The 19548-nt window shown below is 38.8% G+C and overlaps 1 protein-coding gene across 1 annotated transcript; it reads left to right on the top strand.

Annotated features, from left to right (window-relative positions):
* The first annotated feature begins 1785 nt into the window (after nucleotides 1-1785).
* Nucleotides 1786-18850, top strand: LOC134664885 (mucin-2). The gene is made up of 11 exons (XM_063521594.1): nucleotides 1786-1838; nucleotides 12407-12466; nucleotides 12682-12891; nucleotides 13226-13315; nucleotides 13721-13933; nucleotides 14263-14454; nucleotides 15454-16333; nucleotides 16417-16838; nucleotides 17186-17305; nucleotides 17388-17582; nucleotides 17769-18850. The coding sequence occupies exons 1-11, from the start codon at nucleotides 1811-1813 to the stop codon at nucleotides 18782-18784; spliced, it is 3426 nt and encodes a 1141-aa protein (XP_063377664.1). The 5' UTR covers nucleotides 1786-1810; the 3' UTR covers nucleotides 18785-18850.
* The last annotated feature ends 698 nt before the right edge of the window (nucleotides 18851-19548 follow it).

The raw sequence follows: 19548 nt of genomic DNA, 5'->3' as shown, positions 1-19548 counted from the left end.
TAGCTGATTTGAGTTTTTCATAATAAAGTCGTACTCGTACCTAATAACGCCGTTGATTGGCGATATTTTAAATAAAATATTATTGCTATTATTTTATATGTATGATATACGACGCAAACGAGCAAATGAATTCCCTGATGGTAATGGCCACCTGAGGGATTGTAGGTGCGTTATTACCTGCATTTAAGATGAGATTAGGCTTTTTTCTTGAAATATTGAAGGTTGTATTGGTTCGGAAATACCACAGGCTACCCACAGCTCATTTCACAGCTTAGCTGTGTGAGGAAATCTGCATGGAGACACTCACAATTTAGGACTGACAACCATCTAAGTGGTGAAGATGGAAATGCTGTCGCTTATAGTGACCGCGGCAAGAAGCGGCAAGGATGAAATCCGAACTATTCCCCCTAGCACTCAATCGTCTTGTTCACTCGTGTCACTTGATCGTCAGATTTTCAAAAATAATGAAAACAAATGAAATAACCTTCTCATCCACAGATTAGTGGTCTGCCGATGTTCCGGGAAGGGCTAGTGCGAATATCGCACTCCAATTACTCAGGTGATTAGCTGTAATGGGCCGTTTGTCCGCCCGCCGCCGCACGCGCAGCCCTTCCGACGCAGTGTACGTAAAGAAGCAAGTATCTTAACAAAGAAATTAGCTAAGAATGAGCATTTCCTCTGCTGCATATTGACCTTAACCATTGCGAGGCTCCTAACGGAGATCTTTGCCTCGAGGTCCTTGTCTTTTGTACAAAAAAACTGCTTGGTCTGTTGGGCAAAGCTCCGAGCGATTACCTTGCTCGTCACTCCCCTAAGGCCGCCACTGATCTTTCTTGCATTTTGTAGAGGCCATCACAAGGTCTAAGTAAGTATCGGTTAAGCAGTTTTAGCATGAAGAGGTACTTACCAGCCAGAAGACAGACAGACAGAGAGTTAGTTTTTCATTTATTATAATAAAATTAATATGGATTTCTAATGAAGTCGCATTACTGCTGTAATATTAAGCTGCGCATCCGACGTGTGTGCTGCTATGTCATTTTATCGCAGCTCCGTACCGTTGGGAGCAACATAGTTGTAACCGTTTTTGTGCACAGTCAATACGCAGCGTTTTGACGTACTGAGGGTTAATTCTCACGTGTTCCCAACTTTTTTCATAGGACATCCTGAAACAAACCGACTAAACCGACTAAGCTCAAGAAGGCTGGTACGTAGAAAACATCCATGACCCAGGAACAAAATATATGTGCTCATCACACAAATGTCCTTACCGGGATTTGGACCCGGGACCATCGGTTTCATAAGCGGAAATTATGCTACCAACTAGGCCAGACCGGTTGTCTAAATTTGTTATCGGAGTCCGTTTCTTAAAAGCTTATTGTAACTGGTAAAACAAGTGGAAGTCCCTTTCTAAGAAAACGCCGTCAAAAAGACACATCCGCTTGTATTACAAGTTACAAGCTTTTGAGATAGGTACGGGCCCCAGGCTAGGGATATTTTTCGTAATGGTTGCGGATGCTTCGATAAGAAGCGTTCGGGAGGTTAGTGCTTAAACATAAAACAATAGTATGTACATGTGTAGCCGACGGGCTTACCTATATCTTGTATCATAACTCAATTTGTACATTATTCAACAAAACCATTCTGAATCGATCTAATCTGTCCAGCGTCAACCCTATAAATCGATCCATCAGGCGATAAACGCCACAAATTCGCAACATTGATTGTAAGTTGTAAGCTTCAAAGTTTTCATGAAAGTTTCGCAGACCGCGTCAGTAAACGCGCGTGCGCGAGACGCGACGGTCGTGCCGCCATGCTACTCGCGATCATCGTCTGCGCAGGTAGCAGGACATATCAATTCCTTTTCATACCGAGGCATATTCAAAAACGAATTGTCAAATTTGTTTTATATTTTTATGCTGGTTACATAAGTGCGAGCGTGATGTTGGTATTGGTATTATATTATTGTTTCTGAATATGCTTCGATCCTTCGGTCAATGACCCTGTGATATACGCGAAGGATGCAAGGCCCATTTTTATTGCCGCGATTTATGGTTGAAATATCGAATGGATAAAATATCGATCGGCTTGAAATATCGATAAACGCCAGGTTTTGCTGATTTGTTTGTGTTGCGTGTTTAAGATGAGCTTTATGGCGGTCCTCGTTGGTATGTTCTTTTGGTGAAACGAAATTAAAGTGTTGAGTTATTAGGTATCCTTTACGGGTTAGGTATTGTATATATTCTTGTTATTATTTTACTGATATATGAGAGTTTCTTTAGGCAGACTTCAATGAGTAGTTAGCTCTTTACTTACATAGGTACATCTAACTGCACATTGAATTTAAAGTTCTTGAGAGATCTATATAAATACGTTTAGATAAGTGGGTAAATATCTGATATTACTAGTAAACGTTTTTGCTTATTATGCCAGGTTTACCTCGCAATTACTAATAACTTATAATTAACAGACAAAACTTTTATTTTCGCTCTTCGCAGCAATTATATAAAATAAAATAACAATATCACCATACTCGTAAGTATAACTCAGGAACAAAATTAAAAATCGTAACAAGATAGCGTAAACGTAATCCTACTCAAAAATGTCCGCACTTTTGATGGTAATAATGAAGCAAATTAAAGAAAAACATACAAATAATAACTCCTTTAAGGCGCTGAGCACTTTTTGAGGTGGGAAAAAAATGATAAATTCGATTCAGCGTAACGCGTAACGTAACGCTGACGTCATGTGTCACGGACAATGTTATTCACCAAAGAAGTCATAACGTATCATAATCAGGTCAATTATTTAAAACTGGACTTTTATATTAAGCAATAAAGCTTAATGTTCTAATCTTGTACGGACTGAAATACGAGGATCTCACAGTTACATTCTAACTTTATATCACTCAAATATAATTCAATAAAGCTACATCTTGATGAAATCGCTAATAAAAGTGAACTCTAGTACTGCAGGTGAATAAAACTCAAAATATCATGACCAAATATATTTAGATACGAGGTCTTCTAGGTAACTTTACAATTTTTATACGAATTTTAAACAATTAACGCTACAAATTTAAGCTCACTAGCCAGCAATTTCGGAACTAAAGTTTTTCGATAGAAAGGAGGATGTGTCATATGATAGTGCTGCAGATATTTTGGACTAGTCATTGAGTTTTCACTTCTGTCGGCACTGCCGGAGTGTAACTCGTTTTTTTTTTGTCACTTGTTGCTTTTTAGGGTTCCGTACCCAAAGGGTAAAAGGGGACCCTATTACTAAGACTTCGCTGTCCGTCCGTCCGTCCGTCCGTCCGTCCGTCCGTCTGTCACCAGGCTGTATCTCACGAACCGTGATAGCTAGACAGTTGAAATTTTCACAGATGATGTATTTCTGTTGCCGCTATAACAACAAATACTAAAAACAGAATAAAATAAAGATTTAAATGGGGCTCCCATACAACAAACGTGATTTTTGACCAAAGTTAAGCAACGTCGGGAGGGGTCAGTACTTGGATGGGTGACCGTTTTTTTTTGCTTTTTTTTGTTTTTGTTTTTTTTGCTTTATGGTACGGAACCCTTCGTGCGCGAGTCAGACTCGCACTTGCCCGGTTTTTTTACTCTAATATATTGCATTTTTTAAACCATAATTAATAAACGGTTATGGCTTTATCTCAGTATTAATTGTGCCTAGTAATTTCTATAAAAGTTCCAAATTTTAGCTTTCTACGTTAAACGATCTCTGAGAAAAACGCATAAAGGATGACTCACGCTAGACTGGGCCGGGGTCGCTGGAGCTTCCGGCACTTCGTTTTCTATGGAAAGCACCACGTGATCACCGATCAGCCATCATAAAAAATGACATGGCGGACGCCTCGGCCCGGGCTCGGCCCGGTCTAGCGTGAGCCATCCTTAAATGCGTTTTCAGGTTACGTTTAACCGATCGGCAAAACCGAAGTGATCCCATGAAAAAGGTTTTGTGCGGAGCTACCTATATAAATTTGGTACTTCCCTTATCGTGAGCGGTCCCAAGTCTAATCTAACCGCGCGATCATCTCCCGCGCAGCAAAGAGTTCAACGCGCGCTGCGCCCGCGCCTTTTATTCGCCATCTGCATAATACGCGTAACAAATTAACTTAATATTCATACTTAACCGGGTGATGAATAAAACATCGTTTACTTAAATCAGAGCTTAAATAAACGGGTTATAAAATATACATAATTCGTGGGAAGTTGTGTCAGCAGCTGAATAGGTAGGTACTTAAATGAAGTTTTGGATTGGTCAAACTGGGAATGTCAACTATTTTGCAAAGCTTTTATGAACACATTAATATACATTAGAATATATAAAAAAACGATTGAATTACCTACTGTATTAATATTAAATACAACTGCTTTATGCAGTGGACATGTTGCAGAAATTGGATTAAACTATGCATTAAAAAGTGAAGGATTTAGTTCAACTACGCAAAAATAATCATTGTAAAAAAAATTAAAGTAATTAAATTGTAAAATCTGAGATATGATGTGACTAACCTAACCTAAAAGTTAATTTTCCTATACAAACGCACGGCCTTTTTTTAGTCATAGTTACAAAATAAATTATTTTTTTAATTTATTATGAAGTAAATCTCAAGATAAAGTTTCTGTAACCACACTCCGTAACCGACAGTTTTCGTCAATCTGTAACTGATAATATCTGACCCAACAAAATGTAAGTTTATTTCGTTTTGCCGTCGGAGATCCAGCCGATAAAGCTTCGGCTCTTTAACTTTGAACTTGACGGACGGCGGTGCTTATCTTTTGTTTAGTGATCGAATACCTAATTTTGTTCTGGACCTATTGTAAAATAAAATGGCATCAGTAGGTTTAGGCACAATACTGGCCTTTGTACAATACAATAATTCTTATATTTTTTTGTACATTATTTTAAAAAGTTACGCATTTATAGACTTGTAAATTATTTTTAAAATATTCACAATATTGTGCAAAGTAAAAACCAACTTTTAAGCGCTAATAATAACCTAGTTTTCCCACATATTTGCCATAACACTGAGCAACTGTATATGTAGTGTTAAACAGTGAGTCAGCTCATCTAGGCAAGTAGCAGGACTTGTGGGCTCAAACATAGGCAGTAAAGTAAAGCAATGACACTCGATGCGGGTCGAACCTATTCACTGTGAGCCGCATAATTATGCCTCTCGCTACGCAACTGACAATACCGGCGTTTGGCTATTTAGGCCGACTTTGAATAATATTACAATGTGTCTACCTATAAGTACGATATTTCGACAGGTGTGTTAAACCTTGGCCATAATACTGTAATCATGTATAGTATTAGTTTGCAAACGAATGTTTCAAATTATCTTGTCAAATTCAAAGTGTCCTAGAGAGACGAGTTTTCTTATTATAAGCTAAAGGCCGAGCTGCAGGAAAATAGAGATCATTGGACAATTGAGTCGACTAGCTCGAATATCGGGCTACCGTATACCGAGGGCCTTACAAGCTCAACGAGGAAACTGCGACCTATTCTAAGATTTAAGATGATGACAAAAGGACACTTATAAAATGTCCTAATCTAATAATCAACTTTTTAATGCAAATTCCTCTTGAAACAGATATTTGACACTTAAAACTAACGTATCGGGATGACAGATGCTACGAAAAGTCACATGACTATTTCCATCCCTTGTTTAAGTTCCAATTTTCTATCTCATCATCTCAGCGATTGTCATCTTGACTAGGCCCCCTGAGATGATTGTTACCAAGTAAAGCCCATTGCGTCAACCAATGGGGCACGAATCCCATACAAAACCGTCACTTTTCATTCCGTATGCTAATACCATGACCCGCTATTCCATAACCAACTTACCTAGTCATCTAATCAACCAGAAATTATTCCAAATTAGTAGTTAAGTAGTTGGAATAAGAACGTTACATTATTTTCGGCGCGGCAGCTGGGGTCTGGGTGGACAAGTGTAAATGTTTGTCCGTCTGTCCGACCGGAATACGGCATACTAATTTTCGTACGTGTAGGTTGATAGTCTAGTAATATGATATGAATTCACGATATTCATGTTTAGAGAATGACATAAGATATTTAATACATTACAAAAAACTTAAAAATACCAAATGCGAATCTTTATTGTTATGGTGGTAATGTGCGTGGTCGTCCAAAGTAATGGGATGGGAGGTTTGAACCTCGGTTAATATAGCAGAAAACGTGTATAAAGCAGAAAAAAACGTTGTCGAAAAAATTTAAAAAGGTAACTCAAAATTCGGTCATGATCCATATTATAATGTAGGTATAGACAAGAGGTTACAAAAAAGCAAATGTTATAATTGAGACGAATTTAACTTAGATTTACGTTTTACTAAAATTCACAGCCTATTTCTTTATTTATATTATTATCTAATAATATATTATAATATTAAATACGTTTATGATTTAATTTAATTAGTATTTCTGCAACTGTAATATGTAACTACGTGAAACATTTAACATTCACAAAGTATTCCCATAGAACGCGTTTGAAATAAATTGTAATATTGTAAGTAATAGCCGTACTAATATAATATGATATAATATGATCTTGTTTTGATCGTTACGCTCTACGCATAGGTTAATTTCAGTTACTCTGTTCGAACACATTAATAACAAAATGAATATTACTTACTACAATGGCGGCAAGCGGCAAAAGACCATTCTATGTTAATAGTAATATGCCCAAGGAAATAAAAAAAACCGGCCATGTGCGAGTCGGACTAGTTAGGAGGAGGCTTTATATTGAATTATAACATTTATAATACGTCTTACCTATCAATTAAAAATGCCATTAAAAATTCCCACTGAAACTAGACTCAAACCAAAAACTTAAAAGGTTAAAGTTGGCTTAATAGAATAAACTCTCGGTAACACGACTTTTTCATGTATTTTCAGTTGTATATCTTTTCGCTGCATAGGTCATGCAGGGTAACGATATAGTCGAGTCATCTTTTTGCATTATAATGACTAATAACTCGATCAGGATACATATCATACAGGGGTCAAACAGATCACTGTGTTACGTTCTTTCCTGTAGACATACACAAGAGTTAAGGGCTATAAAGGTTAATTTTCTTATTTAACCCTTACCCACTTAAAAAGGTCCTCCTTTTATTTACAGAACTATGATAAAATCATTATTTACATGCCCACAAGCTGTTAACTATGGCCCACAGAAGAGAAAAATGTACAGTTCGCGCGAACACGCTGGTTTTCTCTCCTGTGGGCAATAGTTAACAGCTTGTGGGCATGTAAGTAATGATTTTATCATAGTTCTGTAAATAAAAGGAGGACCTTTTTACGTGGATAAGGGTTAAATAAGAAAATTAATCTTTATAGCCCTTAACTTTGTGTATGTCTACAGGAAAGAACGTAACACAGTGATCTGTTTGACCCACTGTAGACAAGAAGATAAGGGCTCAGAACACGTTTTAGAAAAAGCTCACTTCTGTGGACAATAAAATCAAAGTTAACTCTGGTACACGTAAATATTCTCTTAAATTTACGATGTCTGTAGGAAAGACGTGAATAGGTTGAGCATACTATGAAATGTAGTTACATGTACCTAAAACCTTAAGGCACTTCAGCGCACTGGAAATAAGTTGCCACTTTAAGTAAACCTATATGTAACTTCTCATTATCCCCTTCTATATTTACGTAAAAGCATCATTTTCCTCAACTTCTACAGAGCGGTCACAAACAGTTAGGTTGTTACCAAAAGTGCAAATGTTCTACAAACAATGGAGTGAGCGTTTTTTCGCTTCCGCTGTCTTAATTACTAATGACGGCAAATTTTGAGTTTTGAACCAATATTACGTATATAACTGCTTACCATAATATTAAGGTTATATTCGGAGGGTGACTGCAGAGTGCAGTAGCGTTGCTGTTGCAGCATTGGCAATGATGATGTCACTTTTCGTTTCATTGATAAAATAAGTGACGGATTGAACATTATTCGCTCCATGCGTGAATGTGGCCTAATGTGGCCGCCCTAATGGGTGTAGGAAGGAATATCCCCCGAATCAACACTGCAGCTGCAACGCTGCTTCCGTCCGTTTTTATCGCCTGTTAAAAAAAAATGCGTTAACATATACATAAGTATTACGTTAATTTTAAAGCATAGATTAAACGTCAAACCTCAAGTCGATACCTTCCAGTATAGGATCAAGATTCAAACTACGTTTTTTTGCAATATTCCATAATTCAAGTCTATGCTCAACTGTATTAAGAAGTTCTCTGCCCAAGCCAGTGGTCAACCGCCCCGGGCTTTGTTCTCCGTTCCCAGGCCGGCATGGGAACGGAACAGTTATCCGGCCGGGAAATGTGAACAATATATTATATTCACGCGCCTCACAACCAGGGTCAATCTTGATTGTTGGCCGTTTGAGTGGGAGGTGTGATTTTCTGAGTTGTGTATTAGGCTGCGTTTCCACCAAGGATGTGCGAGGATACGTAGCGAGGGATGTGGTTACCTTGTTTTTCTTTACCTGTCCTCGCTTAGCGCAGCTCTAATGGACAATATTTTATTGACAAGCACACATCACATCTCTGATAGAACCGCAGCCTTAAGTAGCGCGGGTGGATTATACACAATTTATTGTACTTGCCTCGTCCGCGTCTTTCCTGTAGACATCGCAAACATTCTAGCACTTTTACCGTAGATGTTGCTTAGGTATAAACAGCGGATGGCCTAATGGTTCGCCTAGTGATTCGCCCTAATGGTTTAAACTTCCGTAGCTCAGTTGTTAAACAGTGGACTGATAGCCGATAGCCGAAAAGCGCAGTTTTTAAAAGGCTAAATATGTTTTTTCTTTTGTATACAGTCTAAAAACAGGCAGTAAATTGCGTACCGTAGTTATTTTTCGCAGACAATCGGCCGACGCGCCGGCGCACCGTCGCAGCCCACACGCGCATTTTGAGGTCGCGTCGCGAGACAGTGCAGGACCACACACGCGGGGATAAGGACAGCAAAACACTGTGGACAATGGATGCGGTGGAAAATAGTATAAAGACAATTGTTCCCTCGATTTCTCCATACTTAACCATCACCAGATCCTGAAATGGTGATAATAGGACTAACTGTGATTACAGATGACTTGATATCAAGCTTAATATTTGCCTTTGACCCTCAGTCCTCCCTCTAACCGCTCCTGCAGCTCGGCCTGCCAGTGCTGCACCTGCATATTCATAAAATAAGATAAACATTATTGCCACGAAAATATTCATGAAAAAATATTTTTGTGGTAACTTACTATAATAATATCTAATCATTACAGAGCTGTGGTAAAGTGACAATCATAGATACCTACTGCAGATATCTGCAGCGTGTTTTAGAGCTGGTTTTTAGCCTGACTACTGGCTGGTGTTACACTGAAATTATAGCTACGACTATGAAAATATTGAAAATTCATGACTAGTGAATACGCCAGCGCACCGTTGGTAGTCCATTTATTAAAGGCAGACAAATCGTATATCTTTAAAGTTTATTCCAAGACGCTGTATTGCGAATTTTGTTATGTTTAAGGCGTGACAAGCAACGTCAATGGCGTCCATTGAAAATAATATTTATTTTGTATGAAAAATAGGGAGTCTAAATACTTCATAATTTTTAATAGTTGTTGAACAAAAGTGTCACCGTTTGAGGAGTTCAATCTATGTTTTCATTATTTACTCATGTTACAGGCCACACCCGGTACCTATATATTTACTATAGGTATTTCATGAAAATACAGTGCAAAATACTTATAATCAGTCGAAATAATTAAAAGAGAGTGCGGCAAATCGTCATAAATAAATCTATAAATATTATGATCACCAAAAAGAAAGTAAATATCTATATATATATATATATATATATATATATATATATATATATATAGGTTTAGGATAACTTTAAACCTCAACTTGATGCTCAACTATCTAAGCTCTGTGTTGCCTAGTTATTTGCAACACTTGTAACAATCAGTCAATTAGGCTCTAATCATCATTCCTCCAGCCCAAGAACCCATGACTGCAATGTATTTTGCCTGACAGTTCCCAGGCCTTTGTCTCCAGCCGCGAGGCGTAATTTTCTGTCCAATAATCTGATCAAATCATCGCGCATGGGTCGGTGTCAAACTGGTTGGACGACAATCAATCATCTGTATCCTAGGGTCTACTTATGTTATTGCAGAATATGAGAATTGCCGGCAGGGCGCAAATAAGAGTAACGTATTATTACGCTAGCGTTTTATGTGTATTAGGTATAAGAAATAATTTACGCTCTTTTTACAATATAACTATTAAGTAGCTTAACTTTATCTTTTTATGGCTCTTTACTATTAAATCGGATGAAGTATAAAACAATAACAAAGGTTAACTGGAAGAGATCCCTGAAAGGGATAAGTTCGCCTTTGTACTAATGATGTGTGATCTTTCATGTTTTATGTTTCTTTTTGTACAAAAGTGTTTAAAAAAATCTACATAATCTAGCGAAAGTGCCATCCATGGGCATAGATCGAGATATTACTTTGGTAACTGGATGTATTCTACATAATTTCTATTCAAACATGTTGGTACTTTATACATGTGGAAAAGATTTAGTTTCGTTTAATAAGGCCCAGAGCTGTAGGATTCAGGTTCTAAAGCCTTACTTGATATTAAACACCCATAAAACCCTGCCAATATTGATAATCCATAAAATGGCACATTCATTACAAGCTTTAGCAAACAACTCTCGTACAAGCATAAGTTACCGCTGACAAATCCCAGCGACTAAACCAGCCGAGCCAGTCCTGCGACCATCAGCAGCGTTCCAACTTTACTCATCTGATCTTAACGTGACATTACTATTCATTTAACCCCTTAGAGCCACTTGCACCATTCACTAACCCGGGATTAACCGATAAAACCTGGAGTTGGTTACCAGTACAAATTGACACTGGGTTATCGGATAAAATGGTTAGCCACGGGTTAGTAGGATGGTTTAATAAAATTTAGCAAACCTCTGTTCAATTTTGTCTCTTTCTAACAAACACAACTGTCAACATTACAGAGAGATTGTGAAACTTACCAGACATTTATGAAGACCACATGAATTAGAGAGAAGGTCTTAGCTTTCTGCACAGACTCTACTATGGAAATCTATCACTATTGAGATATACCCGTTTGTACACGAGTTACACGACATATCTGTATATTAATGAATGTGTATATGTCGGCGGCCGATCGTAAGATCAGGCATATCGTGAAACGTGAAAATCTTTGACGCGTTCCCTGAGTCGACGGAGCCCCGCTACGCGGGGCTCCTATTTCTGGGCAGTTTGCCCTTCGGGCATCTGAAGCAACCTAATGAACCTATCTTACCTATATATTGGCTTAATGTGACTATCCTAAAAACAATACACAGGAATATTACGATCTGCCTGATCTTACGATCGGCCGCCGACATATATACTTTAATTTCACTTACTTGTCCTCGCACTTTTTAAACGTTTAAACGTTTTTAAAAATATTTTGTAGGTACTCTCAGTACTGTCAGTGTTGCTCGGGTTAATACCTATGTAGGTATTCGCGATATTATAACAAGTGTTTGCGTGATCAACGAGCAATATAAAATCGAGATCAGATTTGTAATGTAAGAATGTGTCTGTCTTAGTGTGTATCGTCTGGTCAATGGGCGCACGGCGGGTACTGTTACGGTCCATTCACGGCGTTCCCACGCGCCCGAGGAAAACACGGGAACGGGACACTTCTGCGGGTTCAATGCTTTCTTGCTGGGGAATTAACTGGAGTTTTAAATTAAGTTTATAAGCATACATACACGGAAAAGATGAAGGGATGTTTTTTGCAATTTTCAGCAATTATTGAATTTCAAAAATCTGCATATAATGATTATCGAAGGTAGGTACTAGCTAAGGTAGTAAGTATCTAACGAATATATTTAGGCATAACTATTAAAAAGATTATGAACACTCAGAAGTAGTTACCTTTTTGCCGCTCGTTGATGATTTTGTTGTAGTCAAATAAAATTATTGTATTTTGGCTGAGTTTATTTAATAATTAATTGGCTTTTGTAATGTAAACGTATTGATTAGATAAATCCGAACCTGGCGTTTATCGATATTTTTCTTATTTTATGCCAAGTGAAGGCTTTTGCTAAGAAGTTCTGACGGGAAATGTATTTTAATAAACGCAAACGCAAAAAAATAAAAAGAGTATAAAGCAACCTATAAAATAAACAAATTGCTTCCGGTCTTCTAGATCTAGCTAGATTCCTCTAGCATATTTAACTACCATTTTATGCAAGCTTGTTGTACCCATTTATAATTAGCTTTACCGGTACAGGTACTGCCGGTTTCTAATATGATGTATTTCTATATTTCAGAATTATTTCAAGTTTATGCTGCTAGATTTAACTATACCGACCGCAGCATCCGAGCTATAGGTATGTATTTGTATCTTATATCTCATGTCTTCTCTTAGCTAGCTTCTGGCTAGCAGTCAGATAAGTATAATTTTACTGTGTGTTTTTGGCGAAGCGAATGTATCTTGTGTGTGTCATTGAACTCTTCCTAAATATAGGCTTGACCAACATTGCTGGTAATATTATATACTCGTATTTAAGATGAATTTCCTATCTTTTTGAAATTTAAATTCCAGATCCACTAGACCCCGGGGGCTGCTACCACGAGGGCCGCTGGCACGCCGCCGGCGCGCCCGTTCGCACGCGCGCTGCGTGCCTGCGCTGCACGTGCGTGCGCGGCGTGCTTGCGTGCGCGCGCAGAGCGTGCGCGCTGCTGCCGGACCCGCCACCAAGGTGCCATGTGCTGCATAGGAAGGGGTCTTGCTGTCCAGAATTGCATTGTCCAGGTATATGTTATCATTTTCAGTCCATTATACGTGCCTCTGCTGAGCATAGGATTCCATTTACTAGAGGGTTTGGGTTAGTAGCTCATCGGCTAGTCCCATGCAAAAGATTTATTATTATTATTTTTCCATAACCTAAGAGACGTCCGCAAGCACGATGTGAAAGGTTTTGTTTGGCCGTATTAAGTTATGGACGTTATGGTGTTGTGTTAGGACTAGGACATATTCCACCTACTAATACTTCTATCTGTTAGGTATTTATCTAGTTACAATTAATCATAGTTATAGTTATTATCCAGAGCTCTGTTTGCCTAATGAGATATTTTGTGAATTCCAGATGGGGTGAAGTTGATGGAGCTTGGCGCATCAGCGCGGTTCGAAGACGAAGACTTCTCGGAGACAACTTCCATCTCGTCAGTCGGACATGGTAAGTAACGTTACATTATCTGTCTGTAATCTACTTTCCACTTCTTACCAATTCTGCTCGGTTTTAGGAATAAGTATAAAATCGACAGTTCATTCTCGTTGCACTAACCTGGTGATGAGTCTTATTTACCTACTTTACTACGATCAGTATTTTGAGCTAGAGAATTTTCATTTTCCATGCACTAGAGCGTTATTATGGGCGAGACGCTAAAGTACATATCGCAGTCACCTGCAATAATATATTACTCTTCGAAGGCTGCAAAAATATGTGACACACTCTTATGGCTCTACAAATAAGATCGTGTCAGATGTTTTTGCGGTCTTCGTTGTGTAAAATATTATTGCAGATGACTGTACCTTGTACCACCAGTTTAATTGTGCCCTGACCGTCAAGCTCGGTTTCCAGCGTGCGTGGAGGGCGGCTCCGTGTTCGGCGCGGGGTCAGCGCTCGCGCCGGGCGTGGCGTGCGAGCAGTGCTTCTGTCTGGGCGGCGCGCGGCGTTGCGTGAGGCCTACGTGCTTACCACCACCGCGAGGATGCGTCGCGCGGCCTGCCCCAGGAGCGTGCTGCCCTCAGAGATACTACTGCTCACATGAACCACCAGCGCATGGAACACACGGTAAATTAATGGTTTACATTGTTGAGATATTTGGGATCATTCTTCTGTCTTTGGGGTACTCAGGGCCCCAGGATCCACAAAAACTTAGACTGTTAAAAGTTTTAAGCAAACCTTTGGCCCCTTCAAGATAGTTGAAGAAGTCTGAAGTCCAAAGATGTGGGTAATCTTTAGGCACTTAAGCTAAATTTACATGGAAACGTACATTATTACTGGTATCTGTGTACCTGAAACGCACGCGTCTCTTCAAGGAATAGTTGGCGAAATTAGCAATTCAAAGCCTTACATTAAGGTTAGCTTCTTGTTTTGACTTCAGTAACCTCTAATTTCAGACTGCAAGGTAGAAGACGCTTGGTACAAAGAAGGCGAGCGCATAACGTCAGCCGAACGCGCCTGCACCCAATGTTTCTGCCTGCGCGGTGCAGTGCGCTGCCAGCCTCTGTCATGTGCACCGCCTTTACTAGGCTGCAAGCCACTCCTCCGGCCTGGCGAGTGCTGCCCTCATCAATACCACTGTGCACATGGTAATAACACTTACATTTTAAATTACGCAAATATATTTTCATATTTATAATTGTGAGACTTCAGCGTATTCTGAGTTAGATGCCTTAGTAGCGGAAGCAGTTATAAAGTTGACCCAAAAATTTTTTATTAAGCTATGAGCTTCATCACATATGTTCCTTGAGTAATTCTAAGCATTTCAAGCCTGGGAGGCAATAAGAAATGTGTGTCTACTCGGATTTGTAATGGATTCAAACTTTCAACCCCTTTTTAACCCTGTTAGGGGATGAATTTTACAAAACGCTGAAATTACTTTTCCTGTCTTTTAATAATACCTCCAAATACAAAGATTCAAGTCCCGCGTTCGAAAATTTTTTTGATATCCATACAAACTTTCAACTCCTTTTTCACCACCTTAGGGGATGAATTTTCAAAAACGCTGAAATTAGTTTTCTTGTATTTTAATAATATATCGTTTTACGAAGTTTCAAATTCCTAGCTTAAAATAAAACTTGAACCCCATACAAACTTTCATCCCCTTTTTAACCCCCTTAGGGGTTGAATTTCTCAAAATCGCTTCTTATCTCTTGTACACTTTATAAATGTAATTTAGTGTGCAAATTTCAACTTTCTATCTTTTGTAGTTTCGGCTCCGCGTAGCAAAAATCTCCAACCAAATTTTTCACCTTTTTACGTTTTTCTTGTAAAATTACTATGAAATTGAAAAAACAAATATCAGCAATGAATTCTACGTCTTTGGTTTATACGAAAATGATACCAAACTTGCCCTAGTACCCACCAGGATCAGAGTAGATTTTTTTTAAAGATGACGGATGGCGGCCGTCTTTGTACCCCACCCTCCCCCCCACTTCAGGCTAGAAATGCTTAGAATTACTCAAATATCAGATGTGATGAAGCTCATAGCTTAATAAAAAATTTTTGGGTCATGTATGGCAGCGTTACATAACTGACTCCGTATTAGGTATTTGTTATAATTACAATCTGATCAAATCTTATTATAGTCGCTATCAGGATATCTATTTTTGTTTCAGAATCTCATCCGTTGCTATCCAGCAATTCACTAATATCAGTGCGGAATGACGACCGCTCACTTCACACATCCGAGTCAAATAAAGTTGAATCATCAACAACCTCTACTAGTACATCGACAAAAGCAAATTCTACAAGTATTACAACAAGTACTACAAATACTACAACGAATTCTCCCACGACTTTAGCTACCGAAAAAGCACCTGTCAGCACAAGCAAAGTAAAAAGAAAAACTGATGAACTACAAGCAAACACCACTAAGAACTCAGTCCAAAATATAACATCAACAACTGAATTGCCTTCTACGACATTTGTCAGTACCACTGAAAAGCTAGTCCGATCTAATTTTGAAACTTCAACAATGGATTTACCAGAACCAGAATATTTTTCTGAGCATGAAGATTTACCCGAAACTACATCAACAGAACAACCAGAAGGCTCAGTCAGGATTGTTATTAATGGTACCATCAACTGTACAGCAGAACTGTCTTCGACATCATTGCCATTAAATTTGACAGTCAATGATACTGAACGAATTAAGATGGAAGCGCAACCTCGAATACCAATCCTAACGATAGGGAATACAGAGAGCCACACCTTCAACCCTAACGATATTATAACTGACAGAAGTGTAAATGGAGAATTTGATGACAATGAGATGTTTACCATCAACGTGACTAGTTCTCTATCTACCAATTCTTCCCGTGTTACTACAGGACCCTCAATTTCGACAGTGTCAAAAATAGCAGCACCAACTGACCTACCTTCGATTTCAAATATGTCAAAGAAAACTAATGAATTTGATTTTGATTATGCTGAGCCCACATTGCCTCCATCTCTACCTAATTTAAAGTAAGTATAACATTAATCGCCACTGCCTTTAAAGTCAAGTTTACAAATTATTCAACTCTCAAATTATTCTGATCTGTTTTCAGGATCATTCCATTTGTAGCAGCGGATGCTGTTGTGGACGAAGAGTCCCCAAAAGAAGTGCTCACATATCCAGTACTCGAGAGAGAGGACAAATACCCCGTATATTACCCAACCCTAGAAGGCAAAGATATTCCATTTGCCACAAGACGAGAAGACATTTACCATCCTACGCAATACCCAGTTTTCACCTCAGAGAAGGTGGACACGTCACAATACCCCGCTCTAAGTCACGAAGTTGACATAACTAGTTCTGACTACTCCTCTGCCAATAATAACTTGCTGCATGAACACACGGTATCTGCGTCTTTGGGATCGCAAGCATTGGAACTTAACAAAGCTGTCACCAAAATACCAAGTACAAGCACCACGTTCAAGCTGGAAACACCGTCTATCAACTTATTTTCGCCTCCCGTTGAGACTGAAGGTACACCACCAGATTTTTTTTCTTTCAGCACCTCACTTTTACAGCGCTTGCTTTTCTATTGTTGGACCAGGCCAGAGCACACTTCAAGGTAGTAAATATAGGTCTTAGTACATAATTACATATCGTATATAAGTGGTATGATATGGTTGACTGGTAGAGAATGCCTTTAGGCATTAAGTCCGCCATTTGTATATTTTATTTGAATTTTGTGCAATGAAGTTTAAATAAATAAATAAGTATGATTGTATGTTGATTTATATGGAGCGACATAATCTCTAAGCAATTCAGCTCTTTGATAAAGTAAATAAAAAAGTCCAAGCCTGACATAAAGTATTTCTTGGTTTCAGGTGGATTTATACCAAAAGGACCAGGAATTATCGACGAGTACTATGCAGTATATCCTAGCACACCTTCCGCGCCTTCTGTGCCGCATCTGACCACTTCAATGCAACTGGATACTGGAAAAGGTACCTATTTCTATTCATTTTATGTTTCTTAAAAAAAAATTACTCTACGTTTCCCGCCAACTTCATGCATAAAATTTTCTAGATTGCTTAACGGCCGACGGGCACCGCGTGCCCGAAGGTACGACCATGGACCTGATGTGCTCCGTGTGCTCTTGCACCTGGGGGAAGATCCACTGCAGCCCCCGCGCCTGCCTCGCGCCTGATGGCTGCTACTACAACCCTGAACTACACTCTTCCACGGCAGATGTCTGCTGCGGTGAACTCGTTTGCGTTGAGGGTAAGTGTATATAATCAATTTTAAGCGAGATACCACTTACACGTTTCTAGAGCTGTCTCTAGAATTTCTGTAAATTCAATTTTTTTTAAGTCTTAATTTTTTATGTTGATAAGAGGTAGTGCCATATTACTAATACTGAAAACGTGATGAATAAATGGGAGGTAATTGAATCTTTTTTTGTTGTAGAAAAAGAAAGTACAACGACTACAACATCCACAACAACTACCGAAAAGATTTCAATAAAACCTACTGAAAATACAAATCACAATGCAAACAAATCAGTTGACAAAATTATTACACAAAATAAGACAGTAATAGGAGCCGAATTGGTTTCTAAACTGGAAAGCGACAATTCTACAAATGAAGTAGCTACAACAGTTGTAAGTGAAAAAGTTAATAACGATAAACAAAACACGAGCACTACGCCAGTGACGGTAAACGCACCGACATCAACTGAAGCAATATTCAATACCCCAACAACATCGACTGCAGCACCTGAATATGAGGTCAATCAAACACACTTCCCTTCTCAAGATTACGAAGAAGAGGATGATGACGAAGGATTTTCCTTTGGCAGTGTTCTGAAACTTCTACTTAGCGATAGTTACGATGCAACTACGGCTGCACCTCAGAAAAAGAAACCTGTTATTACAACGACTAAAGTACCGCCTACTAGAAATCCTCCAAGTCCTACAAAAATAATCCCACCTCCCATTAGAACGACCTCTACCACTAGAACCTCCACGTTTAAGATAACCAACACTCCGCAACCAACCAGCTCCATAGAACCACCTAAGCCGGCCATAGCTCCATTCGTCCCTATGCCTCACCACTATCCTTACCCATACCCGCCGCCGAAGAAGACCTTCCAGCAAAACACTGTGAACAGGATAGACCACCTCGTGCTTGGAGAAGCGACTGCCATCAGAAAACCGTCACCACGCCCTATACCCTTCAAACCGGTATCCCCAAAGCTAACGACACAGAAACCCACAACTACTACAAGAAAAGAGATTCAAACATCATCTCCGGAACGAGCTCCAGCGAATGTGTTGCCAGGAGTAGGAGGTTTGAAACTGGCTGGATGTAATATCTATGGACGCATGTACCGCGTGGGCAGGATCATAGCAGAGCTGTCCACGCCTTGCCAGGAGTGTCGTTGCACGGAGCTCGGTGTGCAGTGTCGACCACTCGCTTGTTAAGAATCTAGCGATGTTTTCAACTGCTGTCCCCAACTAAAAAAAAAAGAATAGAAGAATATTCGTACTTGAAAGGCATAGTAAGTCGATTTTTACTATGTTTTTTGGTTTTTAGCTTAAGCCTTTTAGTACGGAATTACCTACAATACAATTTTGGCTCTTATCATCTTGAAAATAGATGTAGGTACATATGCTGATAAGCATTGACCGTCTCCGACGTTGTTTTGGTCTCAACAGTAAACGATGGGTGTTTAATTCTATTGGGAATATAAGATACAAGCTGTTAAATTTCGACCAGTAATTATACCTATAACGTCTATAGCAGTTGGGAACTGCATTCTTTAAATGGGAAGGCGGGCATTTTTGTACAGAGAGTACGGTCGACAGTGACCAGCTGTAGTTGATAGTGAAGTTTTATTTATTTAGCGAACATTATTGCATTTATAGCCTCCGGCAATGATCTCATACGTAAATAGACTCAGTAGCTTTCATACATGTAAAGTGCGGCCTAGATGTCATAATTAATAATGAAATTATAACTGTGTGCTAAAAGCATAAAAAGTACAGTAACAAATAGTTCACCATTATTTTATTCTTAAATATTTAACCATACAAGATCATTTTTCTGAATCTAAATGCTAGAATAATATTATAAAATATAAATAAATGTGCTGAGATTAACTATACTGATAATGACCTACTGTAAATTAATACCTAAGCAAAATAAGTTAGTGAGTATTTTAATAATAGCTTAGTGGTTTAAATAA

Source organism: Cydia fagiglandana, chromosome 6, assembly GCF_963556715.1.
Source record: "Cydia fagiglandana chromosome 6, ilCydFagi1.1, whole genome shotgun sequence".
NCBI lineage: Eukaryota > Metazoa > Arthropoda > Insecta > Lepidoptera > Tortricidae > Cydia > Cydia fagiglandana.
This window is presented reverse-complemented; position numbering and strand designations above follow the sequence as displayed.